At 42.3% G+C, this 19,736-nt stretch overlaps 1 protein-coding gene across 2 annotated transcripts in view; it reads right to left on the bottom strand.

Moving 5' to 3' along the window:
* The window catches only part of jcada (junctional cadherin 5 associated a), a 34,024-nt gene extending 16,009 nt beyond the window's left edge, over positions 1-18,015 (bottom strand). For both annotated transcript variants that reach the window (XM_045702143.1, XM_014157510.2), the window contains exons 1-3: positions 17,870-18,015; positions 14,567-14,673; positions 824-1,361 (exon numbers count right to left, since the gene is read on the bottom strand). In XM_045702143.1, coding sequence (XP_045558099.1) covers positions 824-1,221 — 398 coding nt within the window. In that variant the 5' untranslated portion in view covers positions 1,222-1,361; positions 14,567-14,673; positions 17,870-18,015. The remainder of the gene's footprint in view (positions 1-823; positions 1,362-14,566; positions 14,674-17,869) is intronic.
* Between the last annotated feature and the right edge of the window lie 1,721 nt (positions 18,016-19,736).

Here is a 19,736-nt window from a genome sequence, read left to right as displayed (position 1 = left end):
CTGGTGATATGTGTAGGGGTGTGGCTTAAGGCATATTAATGCTACAGTCTTTTAATGTGCGTGTTACGGTGGGACAGCGTTTTTTAGAGAAAGATTTTTTTTTATATATCAGTATCTTTATATGTAATAATAGTACAACTGAAGACGGGGCGGCCTAGTGGTTAGAGCGTTGGGCCAGTAACCGAAAGGTTGGTGGATCAATCCCCGAGCTGCCAAGGTCAAAATCTGTCGTTCTGCCCCTGAACAAGGCAGTTAACCCACTGTTCCCTGGTAGGCTGTCGTTGTAAATAAGAATTTGTTCTTAACTGACTTGGCTAGTTAAATAAAGGTAAAATAGTGCACTATAAAGGAATAGAGTGGGATGTAGAATCTGTCTGCAGAACTGGGCATGCTCAGACGGATGTTGGTGCTGGGGTCTATCAGCAGTAGTAGTAGCAGCAGTTCTAGTCAGTTTACAACACAACTGTCCCATGTGGCAGATTAAGACTCTAGAACACATTACCCCAACTCCCTGTCGACTGGCTTTATCGGAAAGGGAGGGAGGGAAAGATAAAAAGAAAAGGGAGAAATAGGGAGGTGAGAGAGGGAGAGAATCTGTGGTGCAACATCCCAATGCAGAACTCCTATACTGACTGACTCCACCTTTGCATGACTCTATATGCCAAAAAATATTCCTGCAACAGACCAACTGTATGATTAACAACATGCAAGCAAGAGATGTCAAGATTGCATGCAATGATAAAAACAATGGAAAACAACACTAGCATTCCAAAAGATTAAGTAGACACACACACACACACACACACACACCACACGGACTCACCCGCTATCTGTCGTGAGAGAATCGCCCAAGGAGTGGGTGTCACCTTGGTTACCGCTGTCGGTTTCCCTCCTCTGTGGTTGGCTGTTCCTGTCCCTCCATGCATTGTCAGTGTGACTGGAGGAGTAGCTTTTGGTTGGGGCTGGTGGCTGGGGTTTCCTGCAGTTATTGTTGCCGTACACATATACCCCCGGCGCAGAGTCTATCTCATACCCGTTCACCGTGCCGTGACCACCACCAGACCGGCTCTCTAAGATCTCCTGGCGACAGGAGGAAGGGTCGCCGTAACGCTTGTTATCGTAGGAGGACGGGGGGGTGGGGGAGACTGCAGTGGGGACGGTAGAGGTGTTTTGGGGCAGCTTGTATCCATGAGAGATAAGCAGGTCCTCCACGCTGTACATGGTCGCATTTGTTTTGCTGGTGTTGTTTTTGAAAGAGGGGCGGGTGGGGGGTGGGGGGGTAGGGGGTGGCGTCACTCAGACCTGGTTGCTAGACGCAGCGAAAGGAGCCCGAGCACAGCTGCACAGCTGACTGGCCATCACTGGGAAAACAGGAGAGAAAGAGATAGAGAAAGAGCGAGGGGGGGTGCTGTTAAAACAATTATCCCTCTGTCTCCATATCATTCTCTTTAGAGTACTGCCCAACTGGACGGAGAAGAGGGGAGAGGAGAGAACAAAACCCCCCATTTCAAAGCCTCTGCTCCCTCCACCACAAACCAACCGCTCTGTCTGCCTCCCTGCCTTCCCTCTCCTCTCCTTCCCTCTCCTCTGCTTTCCTCTCCTCTCCTCTGCCCGACAACAGGACGCCCCTCTCCTCTCCCCATTCTTTCCCTGTCCTCTCCTCTCCTCCCCTTCTCTGCTCTCCTCTCTGCCCCACAACAGGAGTCTCTCCATCTCAGTCCGAGACAGAGGTCTGATACTAAGCCCACCACATGCAGACAGTGGGAGAGGAAAATCAACAGCGCTAGTTAGAGCAACCCAAAATATCCTTATTATCAATAGTAATAACGGTGCTAGTGACACATATCATGTAATAACTATGTAATAATACCTGAACTGTAGAACTGTAGCCCTGAGGCAGCGGCTGGTTGGCTAGCCCATGTTTGGTAAATCAGCGGTGGGGATTGGGAGGCTAGTCAGTGTTGCAGTGGATCTTGATGTAACAGTCTAAGCGGTGCTCCCCTCATCTTGTGTTACTCAGCTTGCCTGCACCACCAGGACTGTGTGTGTGTGTGTGTGTGTGTGTGTGTGTGTGTTCCAGCCTCTATCCACATCCAAATCCTAATCTGGGCGTAGCTATAATAATCACCCACCCACCCAGCCAGGCATACAGCTCCAGAACGCCCTGAGGATATTTCTGAATCCTGGGCATATGCCTGAAAGCCCCTGGGTAATATGAGTGGATTATACTCTGCCTGTATTGTAGTGACCTGTTAGTGATGTTTACAGCAGCGTACCACTGGACAGATGCTACGCTAGTCTCCGTGTCACTGTATACCAAACAAGAGTTACCCTAGGTTGGGAACCATTGAACTAGGCTATGCGTACCCTTGGGTGTACTTGGGCTATCCACAGGGGGTACTTGGGAAGACTCATAAAACCATAGGCCTACTGGTAAAATGCACGAGGGGATACTTCGTAGGTCCGAACAGAGCAAAATGTGATTCGGGGTACAGTAACCAAAAAAGGTTAGGAATCACTGGCTTAGTTTATACCAACACCTTCTGGGATTATACCTAAAGCAGAGATAGGAGGACAAGCCTGTGGTAGTCTAAATTACAGCGTTTCAATAAGTAATATTCCACAAAGTCTTGTATAAAGACCAGAGGCTGTATGAATCAAGCATCTCAGGTGCTAATCTAGGATTAGCCCCCCCGTCCATGTAGGCTAATGTTACTCATCGTGATCTAAACAACTGATCCTAAATCAGCACTGCTACTCTGAGATGCTTTTTGAATGCAGTTCCAGACTGGAGACGTCATGTAGCGGTGTTACGTTGCTGTATTACCTTGCCTGCCTTCCACCACCTAAGCATTAGTGGTGGTACTACCTAGGTGATTAACTGTCTCTTTAGGAGCGTGAAACGGTACCCACTCTCTTCTATGACCAGCCCACTAATACGATTATCTTTCTCATGTAAAACTTTAAACCTGTTAGTATTGGGGGATTGACTCTTGGCTCTGGCTCAGTATTACTTTTTCCTGTTTAACTGTTGCCAACTGCATTTTGGTGGAGTATTTTCTTTCACGGGCAGGCACATTTCTGTAAGAGTAGATATTTGTGAACATTGCACAAACTAAATACTGGATTTGATTACTGATGAATTAGCTCACTGTCAAACTCAGATTAAACTGCAAACTTGTTTTCACAATCTTGAACCCAAAATGATGCAAAGTCTCAATTAGATAGGCCTAAACGCCAAATGTATCCAAGCCATGCCAGATGTGACACTATGTGCAAACCACATTTTAACTGCAAACCCCATTCCATCTCTGCTAATGCAACTGGTAAAACAAGAGTTCAACAGTTCAGTCAACCTAGGATAGCGTTGTCCTGTGACATTTCTCCCATTTCTAGCAGCAACAAGTGAAGCGATACACCATCCTGGACCCTGGTCTACACACAGAGGCTGCTATTCCCTACATTGTGCTTTTCCAATGAGACAGCGGGCCGCCAGTGTTTAATGTTAATGTTCGCTCTAGTGTTATTGTATCAGGACACTAAAGACTTGTGGCCTGCAGAATCAACAACCTGCATTATTCAAGTCTGTTGCTTTGTTAGTCGGTGTTAAAGTTCACAGTTGGCCATTGTTATGTAAATGCCAGCTGAAAAGTACCCAGGACCTTGCCTTGGCTCCAAGTCAGAGTAGGCCTGCTGGAGCCATGGCCCAGTAAGACACAGGTGCCAGCCCGTGTAGATGGAAACAGAGCCTTTTGGGTGAAACACTGGGGTAAATCATCATTGGAAATACGCAATAGGGCACTACTTTTGACACACATACATTATGTTCTTCTATCCTCGTGGGGACCTAAAATTAATTTCCATTCAAAATCCTATTTCCCTAACCATAAACCAATCCCTAAACCTAACTCCTAACCTTAAACCTAACCACTAACCCCTTACCCTAACCATAACTCCTAAGCTTAAAATAGCCTTTGTCCCTTTGGGGATGTGGGAAATGTCCCCATGAGGGAGAATTTTCCTTGTTTTACTATCCTTGTGGGGACTTTAGGTCCCCATAAGGATAGAAGAACCAACCCACAGGCAGACACACACACACACACACACACACACGTGTAATTCGGCAATGTCATAATATAATCAAAACTGATTATGATCCATAACATATGCTGCCCCATCTAAGACATATTTAAACCCACAATCCTAATTCCTGTCAGTCAGTAATCATCTTTAAATGGGCCTTATCTTCACCATCATCAGTCAACATCAGGATAAGTATTTCCCTTTTCCCCTCAGTTCGTGACCCTCCTGGCTCCCAATCCCCCTTAGCCTGCCCCCCTGCCCTAGCGTCCCATGGCGAGCTCAGTTTAAATATCACTAATTCTCTTACGCAATGGAATTACCATTTGATATCAAATAAAACTCCTGATTCAGGCAACAGCAGCAGCCCCGGACAGCAACAACGGCCCACTTTCATTCCCTCTTTTCCTAACACCACAACAACAACAACATTGAGTTTTGTTAACAATACGTGCGTTGTGCTAGCTACTGACTTAGATCTTTAATGATCCTGGCAAGGAACACTTCTACTGTTGTTGCTGCTGCTGCGGATTCTTGAAAAGTGCAGATCTGGTACTTTTTAATGATTTGACTCTGTCAAAATGAAATGAATGATCTTCTTTATGGATATCATGTAGGCCTAGCTAAGCTAAAAATAAGCTAAACCATATGCAGACCAGATCTGGCATTTCACAGCACTGTACTCTCTCTCACACTATGTAGCCTAAAAACAATGAACACTGCCCAACACTCATTGACATTTCTTCAATCACAACCACTTGGTAGGCTAAATTAGATGACTTACAAATACTAGATAGTGTCCAAATAATAAATCAGCGTGGTTTTCTGGTTTGACTGGTTTGTAATGAAACACAGTGCATTTGGAAAGTATTCAGAACCCTTGACTTTTTCAACATTTTGTTACATTGCAGGCTTATTCTAAAATGGATTAAATAGTTTTCCCCCTCATCAATCAACACACAATACCCCATAATGACAAAGCAAAAACTTGTTTTTAGAAATGTTTGCAAATGTATAAGCCCCCCGCAAATATCACTGTTAAATAAGTATTCAGACCCTTTACTCAGTACTTTGTTGAAGTATCTCGGACAGCGATTACAGCCTTGAGTATTCTTGGGTATGATGCTACAAGCTTGGCACACCTGTATTTGGAGAGTTTCTCCCATTTTTCTTTGTAGATCCTCTTAAGCTCTATCAGGTTGGACGAGGAGCATCGCTGCACAGCTATTTTCAGGTCTCTCCAAAGATGTTTGATCAGGTTCAAGTCCGGGCTCTGGCTGGGCCACTCAAGGACATTCAGAGACTTGTCCCGAAGCCACTACTGCGTTGTCTTGGCTGTGTACTAAGGGTCGTTGTCCTGTTGGAAGTTGAACCTTCGCTCCAGTCTGAGGTCCTGAGTGCTCTGGAGCAGGTTTTCCTCAAGGATCTCTCTGTACATTGCTCCGTTCATCTTTCCCTCGATCCTGACTAGTCTCCCTGCCACTGAAAAACATCCCTTAAGCATGATGCTGCCACCACCATGCTTCACCGTAGGGATGGTGCCAGGTTTTCTCCAGACGTGATGCTTGGCATTCAGGCCAAAGAGTTCAATCTCGGTTTCATCAGACCAGAGAATCTTGTTTCTCATGGTCTGAGAGTCTTTAGGTTCCTTTTGGCAAACTTCCATCTATTGGGTGAAATACCACAGTGTGTCATCACAGCAGAAAGATTTGAGAACTGTTGCCACAAGAAAATGACAACCAGTGAAGAATAGACACCATTGTAAATACAACCCATATTTATGTTATTTTTTATTTTCCCTGTTGTACTTTAACTATTTGCACAACGTTGCAACACTGTATATAGCCACAATATGACATTTGAAATGTCTCTTTTCCTTTGGAACATTTGTGAGTATAATGTTTACTGCTGCTGCCACCATGCTTCACCATAGGGATGGTGCCAGGTTTCCTCCAGATGTGATGCTTGTCATTCAGGCCAAAGAGTTCAATCTTGGTTTCAACAGACCAGAGAATCTTGTTTCTCATCGTCTGAGTCTTTAGGTTCCTTTTGGCAAACTCCAAGCAGGCTGTCATGTGCCTTTTACTGAGGAGTGGCTTCCTTCTGGCCACTCTACCATAAAGGCCTTATTGGTGGAGTGCTGCAGAGACGGTTGTCCTTCTGGAAGGTTCTCCCATCTCCACAGAGGAATTATGGAGCCCTGTCAGAGTGACCATCGGGTTCGTTGGTCACTTCCCTGACTGATGGAGGCCACTGTGTTCTTGGAGACCTTCAAGGATGCAGACATTTTTTGGGACCCTAACCCAGATCTGTGCCTTGACATAATCCTGTCTCGGAGCTCTATGGACAATTCCTTTGACCTCATGGCATGGTTTTTGTTCTGACATGCACTGTCAACTGCGGGACCTTATATAGACAGGTGTGTGCCTTTCCAAATCATGTCCAATCAATTGAATTTACGACAGGTGGACTCCAATCAAGTTGTTGTCAAGGCTCAGTAGAAGACCAAGATGCAGACAGTTTCGAAGTAACAAAAGTTTAATTCAAAAACAGGAGGCAGGCAAACAACAGGTCAAGGGCAGGCAGAGGTCAGTAATCCAAAGCAGAGCCCGAAAGGTACAGAACGGCAGGCAGGCTCAGGGTAGGCAGAATGGTCAAAACCGGGAAAAAAGGAACTAGAGAAAGACAGGAGCATGGGAAAACCGCTGGTAGGCTTGACGAAACAAAATGAACAGGCAACAGACAAACAGAGAGCACAGGTATAAATACACTGGGGATAATGGGGAAGACAGGCAACACCTGAAGGGGGGTGGAGACAATCACAAAGACAGGTGAAACAGATCAGGGTGTGACAGTTGTAGAAACATCTCAAGGATGATCAATGGAAACAAAACGCAGCTGAGCTCAATTTCGTGTCTCATAGCAAAGGGTCGGAATACTTACGTAAATTAGTATTTCTGTTTTTTATTTGTAATAAATTTGCAAAAATGTATAAAAACCTGCCTTGTTATTATATGGTATTTTGTGTAGATTGATGAAATAAAAAAATTATTGTATACATTTTAGAATAAGGCTGTAACGTAACAAAATGTGGAAAAAGGGAAGGGGTCTGAATACTTTTGGAATGCACTGTACAGTACATAAATAAAGGAATTTGTTGATCATCAGGAAGAAGAAGGCATCTGTCCTAACTGGTAGCTAGTGGCTACAACACCAAGGCTGCCTCCCAAATGGCACCCTATTCCCTACATAGTGCACTACTTTTGATGAGAGCCTTATGGGCCCTGGTCAAAAGTAGTCCACTATATAGGGAATAGGGTGCCATTTTGGATGTATACCAAAAGGTTGGAAGAGGAAGACAGTTTGGTGTCATAATCTTCTTCATGGCCCCAGTAGGAGGGGGAGGGAGGGAGGGAGGGAGAGAGAGAGACCCTAAACAGAGAGTACACACTGGCGGAATACCTGACCACTGTGACTGACCCAAAATTAAGGAAGGCTTTGACTATGTACAGACTCATTGAGCATAGCCTTGCTATTGAGAGAGGCCGCCATAGGCAGACCTGGCTTTCAAGAGAAGACAGGCTATGTACGCACTGCCCACAAAATGAGGTGGAAACTGAGTTGGACTTCCTAACCTCCTGCCAAATGTATGACCATATTAGAGACACATATTTCCTTCAGATTACACAGACACACAAAGAATTTAAATAACAAATCCAAATTTAAACTCCCATCGATTGGGTGAAATACCACAGTGTGTCATCACAGCAGAAAGATTTGTGAACTGTTGCCACAAGAAAAGGTCAACCAGTGAAGAACAAACACCATTGTAAATACAACCCATATTTATGTTTATTTATTTTCCCTTTTGTACTTTAACTATTTGCACATTGTTACAACACTGTATATAGCCATAATATGATATTTGAAATGTCTCTTTTCCTTTGGAACTTTTGTGAGTATAATGTTTACTGTTCATTTCACTTGCTTTGACAATATGTTTCCCATGCCAATAAAGCCCTTTGAATTCGAGAGAGAGAGAGAGAAGCATGGGACAGAGACGAGATTAGGGCATGGACGACTCAGATGAAGAACCCTAATCAGGAAATTGAAGTTGTCTATAGCTACTTTAAGAAAGAAAAAGCTAACAGGCAACAACAGTCAAGCCTAGATCCATGTTATCCAACAGTTTGCCTAACGAGCTTGGACAATACTATGCAGAAAGGTTAGTGCAATTTTTATAAAGAATGTGTAACGGGCGTTGCCAAAGTGTTTCGCAGTCAAAATATCTACAGGCCGGCTAGCAGACAGACATACGCTCACATTCAAACAATTTTGTGGCGATGACAACATCTGACATTCATCATCATAGCTCTGGGCGTTGCAATAGTTTCTAGAACTGAACCCTGACAAGGAATGAAGGACAAATTGGTGCTGGTTACTTATTCCTACATTATATAGTGATAAACTATGAATGTTTCTTACAGTTTTATGTCTGTCTACCTATAAACCTAAGCCTATTTCCGCATCTTATGAACACTTTTCCTTAGCGGTGGTGAAAGTAGCAATCAATGTCAAAAAGGTATTCAGGAGACTGACAGACACAATGCACATTATGCACAGTGAGCGTGCCATGATCCCAGTGGAGGCTGGTGGGAGGATCTATAAGAGGACAGGCTCATTGTAATGGCTGGAATGGAATTAATGGAACAGTATCAAACAGATCAAACATATGAAAAACACATTGGACTCCATTCCATTGATTCTATTCCAGCCATTACAATGAGCCTGTCCTCCTATAGCTCCTCCCAACGGCCTCCACTGCATGATCCAGCCGTAAAACAATACTAGAAAACTGCAGCACATGGCTGCAGCACATGGCTAGAAAACAAAAAGGAATCTAGGAATAACCCCCAAACTTGTGTCTGGAGACCAAACCTGGTTTCAAACACTACTTGAAATAATTTCAAATACTTATGCTGGGCTTGATTGAACTTGCCTGTTGCAATGGAACCAATAGAATAGTTTCAAAAGTGCAAACACCATCCACCTGGTACTGCATGCAGTGTAAAGTGAAATGTAATAGTATTTGAACCCAGGTCTGCCAGAGACCCAAAGGATAACATCCCATCCAATCCCTGCCTCAAATATTCCTTCAGAGGAGCCACACCTCTGTATTGTTGCAAACCTCATTGGCCAGACAGACCAGAGGAGGGGAGGGGTCAACTACATTCTGCCAAAATCTTTTTTATTGTATGGCTCTGTGACATCATCGTCCAGTGTACCCCGCTTGGAATTGGCGCTTCCTGAGGATGTGTGTCGGTGTTTCCAATCAGCTCTCTCAACATGACACTGAGTATCTCTGAGACGCTCTGGCGAAGGCTGAAAACGGGATATGTCCCAAATGGCAGCCTTTTCCCTAAAGTGCACTACTTTTGACCAGGGCCCATAGGTCACACATGGCCAAGTCACACATGGTCATATTTCAACGCCACACTGCCACCCCAGATCCGCTATAACTCACAGCCCCAGCCCACCCCTCTCTTTGTCTGACTCTCTCTGACAGTTTCTTTGTATGTACAGTACTAGTCAAAAGTTGACACACAAACTCATTCAAGGGTTTTTCTTTATTTGTACTATTTTCTACATTGTAGAATAATAGTGAAGACATCAACACTATGAAATAACACATATGGAATCATGTAGTAACCAACAAAGTGTTATATTTTATATTTAAGATTCTTTAAAGTAGCCACCCTTTGCCTTGATGACAGCTTTGCACACTCTTGGCATTCTCTCAACCAGCTTCATGAGGTAGTCACCTGGAATACATTTCAATTAACAGGTGTGCCTTGTTAATAAAAGTTAATTTGTGGAATTTCTTTCCTTCTTATTAAAATTTTGAGCCAATCAGTTGTGTTGTAACAAGGTAGGGGTGGTATACAGAAGACAGCCCTATTTGGTACAAGACCAAGTCCATATTATGGCAAGAACAGCTCAAATAAGCAAAGCAAAACGACAGTCCATCATTACATTAAGACATGAAGGCCAGTCAATCCGGAAAAATTCAAGAACTTTGAAATTTTCTTCAAGTACAGTCGCAAAAACCATCAAGCGCTATGATTAAACTGGCTTTCATGAGGACCGCCACAGGAAAGGAAGACCCAGAGTTACCTCTGCTGCAGAGGAGAAGTTCATTAGAGTTACCAGCCTCAGAAATTACAGACACATCTACATCAACTTTTCAGAGGAGACTGTGTGAATCAGACCTTCATGGTTGAATTGCCTCAAAGAAACCACAACTAAACGACACCAATAATAAGAAGAGACTTGCTTGTGCCAAGAAACACGAGCAATGGACATTAGACCTGTGGAAATCTGTCCTTTGGTCTGATGAGTCCAAATTTGAGATGTTTGGTTCCAACCGCCAAGTCTTTGCGAGATGCAGAGTAGGTGAAAGAAGGATCTCCGCATGTGTGGTTCCCACCGTGAAGCATGGAGGAAGAGGTGTGATGATGTCAGGGTGCTTTGCTGGTGACACCGTCTGTGATTTATTTAGAATTCAAGGCACACTTAACCAGCATGGCTATCACAGCATTTTGCAGCGATATGCCATCCCATCCCATTTTTAAACAGAACAATGACCCAACAGACCTTCAGGCTGTGTAAGGGCTATTTGATCAAGGACAGTGATGGAGTGCTGCATCAGATAACCTGGCCTCCACAATCAACCGACCTCAACCCAATTGAGATGGTTTGGGATGAGTTGGACCACAGAGTGAAGGAAAAGCAGCCAACAAGTGCTCAGCATATGTGGGAACTCCTTCAAGACTGTTGGAAAAGCATTCCAGGTAAAGCTGGTTGAGAGATTGCCAAGAGTGTGTAAAGCTATCATCAAGGAAAAGGGTGGCTACTTTGAAGAATCTCACATTTATTTTGATTTGTTTATCACTTTTTTGGTTACTACATGATTCCATGTGTTATTTCATAGTTTTGATGTCTTCACTATTATTCTACAACGTAGAAAATAGTAAAAAAATAAATAAATAAAAACCCTTGAATGAGTAGGTGTGCCCAAACTTTTGACTCTCACTCTACTGTTCTGTCCAACCCCACTGAGAGTGAGGGGCCCTGACTGCAACATGTCAACTAATTGTGTTTCAGTAGTTTTTCAGACTCAGGTCCATCTGGCCAGATCACTTCAAAACACCTTGTTTACAGTAGTTTAAGTGACAGAAGTTGAATGTATTTATCAAAGACATGACAATGATTGATCTAAGAATTGAGCAACATTCCCTAACCACATTGCTAACAAACCCATGCTGCCACACTGTCAACAACATGTTATCTATTTATCTCTATCTATCTATCCACACCCTCTCATCAGTAGGGTAGGGTACAGCACTAGACCTCAACAACAATCTCATTCACATTGAGTGAATTAGCTCATAAGGAATTACTTAAACACCCCCAAACATATTTTGCTCAACTGCTCCCATAGCAACGGTTGTTTTCCTTTTGTGAATAGCAGATTGCTTATGGACAAATGTATGTAGGCTGTTCGCTCCACATATTCTATGTCCCAAATGGCACTCTACTGACCGGGGCTCATAGTGCCATTTGGGATACACGCATTGTTTCCCTCCAAAACTTGACAGAGTGGGAGTTACTGAGGGAGTCATCTGGCTTCAGTATCAAAGGACCTCCGTTCGGTTGGGATATTACGTTCTCCTACAATGGAGTCAGTAACATATTACAGACCACAGACTTAATTCACTTTAGACACACTACAGTGATCTAATCAAACAGTGTCAAGTGTTTTTAATGCTGTGCGGATTCATCAATGCAAAGTTGTGACTTCAGATGATGAGGAGGAACATTAAAAGAGTATTGCAGCATGTTAAAAAACTAGGTATAAATTAAAAGTTTTGTTGGATATTAGTGTCGCACATGCAATAGGCTTATTTCCCATTATTTCAAAAGGCTTAGCCTAATTCTTCTGAAACATATATAAAAAAAATTCATTGACGTCATATAACATGTTTTCAATGGAATCCAGTCCACACCCTGCTCCAGTTTTAAAACGAAACATGTAAAAGCATTGGCAGAAGCTCCATGTTCCAAAAGGAATTGCCAATGCAAGCATGTGACAACATTTACAGTATAAAAGACGCCTTGGAATGTCTTGGTAAGCCCGTCTGAAACATTAGCAAGTTAATGCCCGTGAATACAGTACAGTTCTCTGCAGTTCATAAAAGGCATATCATCGAGTAAGACTAACTCTCCAGCACTATGTCCAAGGATATGTTGTTTTGGTTTTTTACCATAAAAATAGAATTATAGAACGTTCACTTGAATGGAGATGTTCCAACGTTCCTTCTAGAAATTATATTTCTATGTGTTTTTTTAACCTTGTCCACTGTTCAGCTTGTCTTCTCATGGTCATTAGTTCTCATCAAGGTTCTTGGGGCTACCTTGAGATGACCGAGGCATGGTTTATCAGACCGAACCACTGTGATCAAAGGATTAACACACCGCAGTACACTAGCACGATGCTAATCAGGTATGGACAGACTTGGCAGGCAGCTGAACACTTCGATGGAGGGGGAAGAAATGTGAAAGAATCAAAAGATCTGGGACAAAAAGTCCAGAACTCCAAATTAGAGACTGATATCTTACTCTCTGATAAGGCAAAATCTTTATCAGCTGCTATTTTATGAACTAGTCGATAACGTCCTTAAAAAAAACAGTACAGGTCAGCCGACCTAAAGGAATAAGATATGGTGCATGCATGCCTAACATTATTCAATGTCTGTAAAGAATAGGTCTGTTTTATCTTCTAGTACCAGGAAGTCTCTCTGGCTAACTGACTTACGGCTGTTTGTCTCTTTGAGCTAAGTGATGGAAGCTGAATTGGTACAGTATGAGTCACTTAGCCAGGATACATCCATGCAACGCCTCTAGAGCACTGTGGCTGTGTTGACCAGCCCTTTCCTTTCCTCTCCTGTAGTACTGCCGGAATTAACGAGCCACTTCCCTCTTTACACCCACCCGCCAGGGGCATCCAACTGGCTTTACATTCTTACACCAACCCAGCCAAAGGAGGGTATGTGTCAAAACACGCACACAAACACTCTCTCACGCACGGGTGCACACACACTCTTTCTCTCTCTTTGACACACCCCCCCACCCACACACACACACACACTGTAAAATCAAACCCCAGAGCTGAAACTTGTCAAGGAGTTTCAACCTCTCTATTTACATGTCCAGTGTCAGTTCTCCTTTGGAAACTACAGTAGTGGACCAAAACAATGTGTCAATCTAAGAATGCCAGAGTCATAACCTTGAAATAACATTACAACAAATGTTACAGAGGCTGTCGCAGCTAACATAACCTCTCACACAGTGCCCGTCGGTTGGGGATCTGTCCTCTGCCTAGACAATGCAAAGTCCTTTGTAGTCTACTGCTTCATCTAAATGTTGTAAAACCAGGGACTCTAAAGCTTTGCAGCCTATTGGTTCTTCTAAATGAATAAACAGCTAAATACTGAACAAACTAATATTGTATCATAGAAATCCACAGGACTAGACTACTGTTCTCATGCAGCTTTTTATCCCTGCAAGGCCACACCTACAACAAGTCCCAAATGGCACCCTATTCCCTTTTTAGTGCACTACTTTTGATCAGGGCACATAGGTCTCTGGTCAAAAGTAATGCACTGTGTAGGTAATTGGGTGCCATTTGGGACGTACCCCTAGGCTTAAATGAATCCAATAAGAGTGAGTTCAGACAGAGGACTTATGCTGGCTGGCTGAGTTCTGATAACTACACTAATCAACCTAAAACATAGGCCTACAAAAACTGACTATCGTCATCTTATAGCAACATATAGGCTTGCATCCTAAACAGCACCCTATTCCCATAGGACTCTGGTCAAAAGTAGTGCACTATATAGGGAATAGGGCGCCATTTGGGATGAAACTCGTAAAAATGCAATGTTGCGTGAGAGCACTGCAAAACACAGTAATGCCTGCATCATAATGACCTTTGTTTGGATTCCTGAACTTCCAGTTGAACTGGCCAACTGAACCACAGGTCTCTGGTCTCTAGTCTAGACATCTGCCCTCTAGAGGACCCTGAGTGAAAGGTCAAGAAAAAGACAGCTGGCTTTCAACACCCCTCTGACTTCAGAAGCAAACCAGTCTAATATGTTAATACCATCCAGCTGAATGTCTTTCATTTCATAGAGTGTAGGTCTATGTCTGGGTTTAGTATTATTTATGACACAGTGTAGACTTATAGGCCTACACTGTTTTAACTTAGATTTTCTGTCTGGTAACTCCAGTCTAAAACCATATTGAAAGGACTAGCTAGCACTCAGTGAGAGATTCTGATTATTAATACACTATCAGATTGCTAAACTATTTACAGAGGCATGTGTTACTGTTAGCCGTCATTATTAGTGTTTTCCAGGAAGGATACCTTCTCTCCACGTAATCCAAGATAAGTGACGCCTGGCAAAACTCTCTTCCTCTTTTCCTTCCTTTCGACGCCACTCCTCTCCCTAAAGGTTATGTTGAGTTCTCCTCCTAGGTGACACAAAACAGACCCAGTAAGTGGGAATAAGTGGGGGGGGGGGGGGTTAAGTTTTCATACAGCATCAATTAACAGAATGAGCCATGGGCTAGTGTAACTGAAATGTCAGAATAAAGTGAAACTAGACATAGCATGTTGAATTCTTTGTGCAATACTCATCATGACCCTCTCAAGATGCATTGCCTATCACCATATTGCTATGTTGTTGTTTATTAACAAGAGGATGACAAATACAAGCGGACCTTTTGGTGTTCCTACATGCGGATTAGCTAACAAGCAGTGTCCGACTGCAATGAATGTAATAAATGGAGAAGCCTATACTAGCCTAGTTAGTTGACCTTGACCATCCATCACACCAGTTGTTGACCTCTTCCTCGTGCCTTATCACCATAGCCATACACTGTAAAAAAATAAATAATAATAACTGTTTCAACTCATTATTATTAAGTATATGGTTCCACAGCGTTTTTTTCCTTTTTAGTTTACTCAACTTTTTGGTCCATGTGTTACCTGAACCGTCAAATAAATGTTGGCCCTAACTTAGCTTCAACTTGAAAAAAGGTTGGCAAAAATGATGTCAACTTAAAATTATGTGTTTGCTCAGCTTGTCATATATGTCTCATATGTTCATTCACATTTTAAATTATAATTACCTAAAAAAAAGTATGTGGAACTATTTACACACACATAGTGCTTTTAACATTCAACGTTTTCAACTTAAATATTTGACACACGTTGACATTGTGCATGTTCATTTATACAGAAATTATATTTCAACATGTCCTCACCTGGGATTTGAACTAACAACCTCTTGGTTCATGGCATTCCGAGCTTCCTGCTAAACCACCATGTCTTTGCCAATTATTAGTTAATCTGACTATTCTCTAATCATTGGTTTAATTTAGTTATTTCAGCAATTTTTGATTTTTCTCTATAGTTGTCTAATGTTGGTGGGGCATGTTTTAATGTTACTCCCTAATCACTATGATAAATATAATAAATTGAGTGTGCTTTTAACAGAGCTGAGTGCAAAGTGTAGCAAGACAGGTGAAATCAGTCATTGACACAGACATGGTGGCATAGCAGGAAGATTGGAATGCCATGAACCAGGGTCGGCTCCTGGCATAAGCGACATAAGGAACTCAATCGGGGTCTCAACTTACTTTTGAGAATTAGAATAGTAGAATAGACAAGGTGCAAGTTCGAAACAGGTTCTCCTGTTTTGTCAGCCACTGAACTTGTAGTAATCATGGCCGAATACTGACTGGGCACGCAGGGCCCTTACACCCTGGCGAAATGTGTATAACTGCAGGAAACTGCCAAAAAAATTCTCTCAACCTCATTGCAAAATGGGTAGAATTGCAGGAAATTAGCTTTAAACCTACAATAATTTCTCTTGGTCCCATTGCAAAATTTGTAGAATCTAATGAAATTTGCTATAAAATTGCAAAATGTTCTATGCCCCATGGCAAAATGTGTAGTAGAATTGCAGGAAATTAGCTTTAAAAGTGCAAGAATGTCTCTCTGACCCATGGCAAAATTAGTATAATTTCATGAAATGTGTTATAAAATTGCTAAATGTTCTGTGTAGAACTGCAGAAAATGTCCTTTAAAAATGCATAATGTTCTCTATGCCCCATGGTAAAATGTGTATTTTTAAAACGTACATTTTTCTCTCTGCCGTCAAGAGGGGGGCCACCATTTTTTGGGGCCTGCTTGGTTGGGGGGCCGCTTAGGTGAGTTTAAATCCCAGGTGAAGACATGTACAGTATATGAATTACTGTATAAATGAACATGCACAATGTAATTATGTATGTCAATGTGTGCCAAATATGTATGTTGAAAACATTGTATGTTAAAAGCAGTGTGTGTGTGATAAGATGCCCAAATAATCATTTCTAGTTGAATGAACATATGCGACCATTTCAGCAAACATAATTTTGACTGAATTTTCTCAAGTTTGAGCTAAATTTGGGCCGTTTTTTTCCCCCGGGTAAAACACAAAACGAAAAGTTGAGTAAAAAAAAAAAAAAAAAAAAGAATGTGAAACCAGTTACTTAATAATAATTAGTTGAAACAACTTCCCTCCGATTTCACATTTCAGTACGCTCAGATTGCCTGCCTCCTGTGTCAACACAATCAGTCACATTTCTCACACACACACACACACACACACACAAAAACTGGTAACCTACACTTCTGAGTAGGCTAACGTCTCTAACTAGTCTAATAATAACGTTTGAAAAAAAATTAAATGGTTGTATTAATTCACCAGAATAACATTATAATAGAAGTACTTCAAAAGTTATCCAAGTTCGACCAAATGGGGCAAACGTAAGATGATTGATGATTTGACCTCAGGCATGTGATTGACAAGATGCTGCAGGTGCTACAGTGTGACACACATCAAAGCCAGCCGCAGAAACTTGACAGACCCAACCATGCCATTACTGGGCCATTGATATTCTCACTGCGATGTGTTGTTGCTGGTTACAAATATTTAAAATATAAAAACTGCCCTATGTAGCAAGACCGAAGGCGTTCAAAACTGTAGTTCTAATCTGTGCCGATACCAAATTGAACATTTGCTTGATAACTGTGTTATGCAATTTGGATACTGATTGCCACTATGTTTGTCTAACCTTCGGCAAGCTATTGACAGCTGGGCTGGCTACATTGTAAACCCGAGAAATGTTAGCAAAATGTTGAATAACAACTAGCTTGCTAGCTAGCTAGGTCTGAAGTGTAGTTGCAGGTAACCTTCAGCAAGTCCAGCTAGCGCTCTATATCGAAGTAAATAAATATGTAAACAACGGTCATTCCGTTCGTCCATTCCCCTAACATTACCGTATCTTATATTCTTGACATCCCATTTTAACCACATACGGTGAGCTATCTATTATGAGAAATGCTAGCAATTGCAGCAGATATGAACATCACCCAAGCCAGGCTTTAAGTTGAGGCACCGTTTGCAGATGCGCCTCGCTCTCTCTGCCTCTGCTCTGTTTACTTCATAGCAGCAGCATTCTTCAAGCTCTCCCTCTGCCGAATATGCCTCCAGCGGACACAGCCTTCACTCGATATCCTATTAGATCCGTCGTTTTCTTGCATTAGTCTACATTTCACACATAGGCTACCGCTATCATCACCCTGAAATTACGCACTGGATAGACACTTTTTTTTTGTTACCTGGGAGATGCGTCGGTCGCGTTATCGTCTGGTAGGCTATAGATCCCTGCGTTCAGTATCTGCGGCCGAGAGAGCTCTGTGCTGTACTGTGCTGGGCATTTGCTTAGCATGCCTATTCGGGGCGGCAACTGGAGGGACGCAGGAGCAGCAGATCTCCTCAGCGCGCCCTGATTAGTGACACAAGGAATACAGTATGCTTTTTTTTCAGCATTGGCGCTGCTGGATGATTTTGTATTGAATGGATGGCCCTGAATTTATAGACCTACTGTGCCCCTCATATTTTCTTTTTTTCAATTAGTTTGCTACAAAGTGAGATCACGATAGTAGCCTAAACAGTATAATTTTTATTTTAGCCCTTATTTAACCAGGGAAGTCAATATCTAAATCCATATGGCATGGAGTTAGGTAACAAAAAGTAGGCTAATGAAACATTTCAATTATCACACACACGCACGCACGCACATTTCTGACAAAATACAGTAGGACTACACCCGCAACCCCGCATCGATACACACTAAACACACATAAGAGAATGTTTTCCTTGCTGAATGTTCACAGGTGGAGAGAGTTGTTCTCTTTTTTTGCACCACTTAAAAGAACAGAGAAACCAAATGACCTCCATAATATTGACACAGATGTTGCATATAACTGAATCCCCGAAAACTGAGGGGGGAAACTGGTATTTTCTGGCTGCCTCAACCTGTGTATTCCCACAACGGAAATCATGTGATTCACCCATTCTAACATTTCGATATCGGTCTATTCCCTCATTTATTTGTAATGGCCCCTCTACCTGCTGTAATATCCTCCCTTTGTGATTGACCCAACAATATGCTCATGTTTACAGAGGTTGTATACAAAATGCCACTTTATGGGCCCTGGTCAAAAGTAGTGTACTATAGGGAGTAGGGTGCCATTTGGGAAAGAACCAGAGAGTCTGACTTAACTTCAAATTACCTACTTGATGCTTATCTGCTTCCTCTAAAGCTAGTCATTGTTTCAGTCTGTGCCCAATGGCCCATAGTCATCTCCTGCAGGCCATTATATGTAAGAACAACATTAACGGAAAGTCGTAGTGTGTGTGTGTGTGTCTGTGTGTGTGTGTCTGTGTGTGTGTGTGTGATGAGGGACCATCCAGTCTCAATGGTCTCTACTGTAGTACCATTCAAAGGTTTGGACACACCTATTCATTAAAGGGTTTTACTTTATTTTTACTATTATTCTACATTGTATAAATAATAGTGAAATCATAAAAACTATGAAAAAACACATATTTTATATTTGAGATTCTTTAAAGTAGCCACCCTTTGCCTTGATGACAGCTTTGCACACTCTTGGCATTCTCTCAACCAGCTTCATGAGGTAGTCACCTGGAATGCATTTCAATAAACTGGTGTGCTTTGTTAAAAGTTAATTTGTGGAATTTCTTTCCTTCTAAATGCGTTTGAGCCAACCATTTGTGTTGTGACAAGGTAGGGGTGTTATACAGAAGATAGCCCTATTTGGTAAAAGACCAAGTCCATATTATGGAAAGAACAGCTCAAATAAGCAAAGAAAATCGATCATTGCTTTTAGACATGAAGGTCAGTCAATTCGGAAAATTTCAAGAACGTTGAACTTCAAGTGTAGTCGCAAAAACCATCAAGCACTATGATGAAACTGGCTCTCATGAGGACCGTCACAGGAAAGAAAGAGCAAGAGTTACCTCTGCTGCACAGGAGAAGTTCATTAGAGTTACCAGCCTCAGAAATTGCAGCCCAAATAAATGCTTCACAGAGTTCAAATAACAGACATCTCAACATCAACTGTTCAGAAGAGACTGAGGGAATCAGGCTTCATGGTCAAATTGCTGCAAAGAAACCACACT

This window comes from Salmo salar, chromosome ssa19 (assembly GCF_905237065.1).
Source record: "Salmo salar chromosome ssa19, Ssal_v3.1, whole genome shotgun sequence".
NCBI lineage: Eukaryota > Metazoa > Chordata > Actinopteri > Salmoniformes > Salmonidae > Salmo > Salmo salar.
This window is presented reverse-complemented; position numbering and strand designations above follow the sequence as displayed.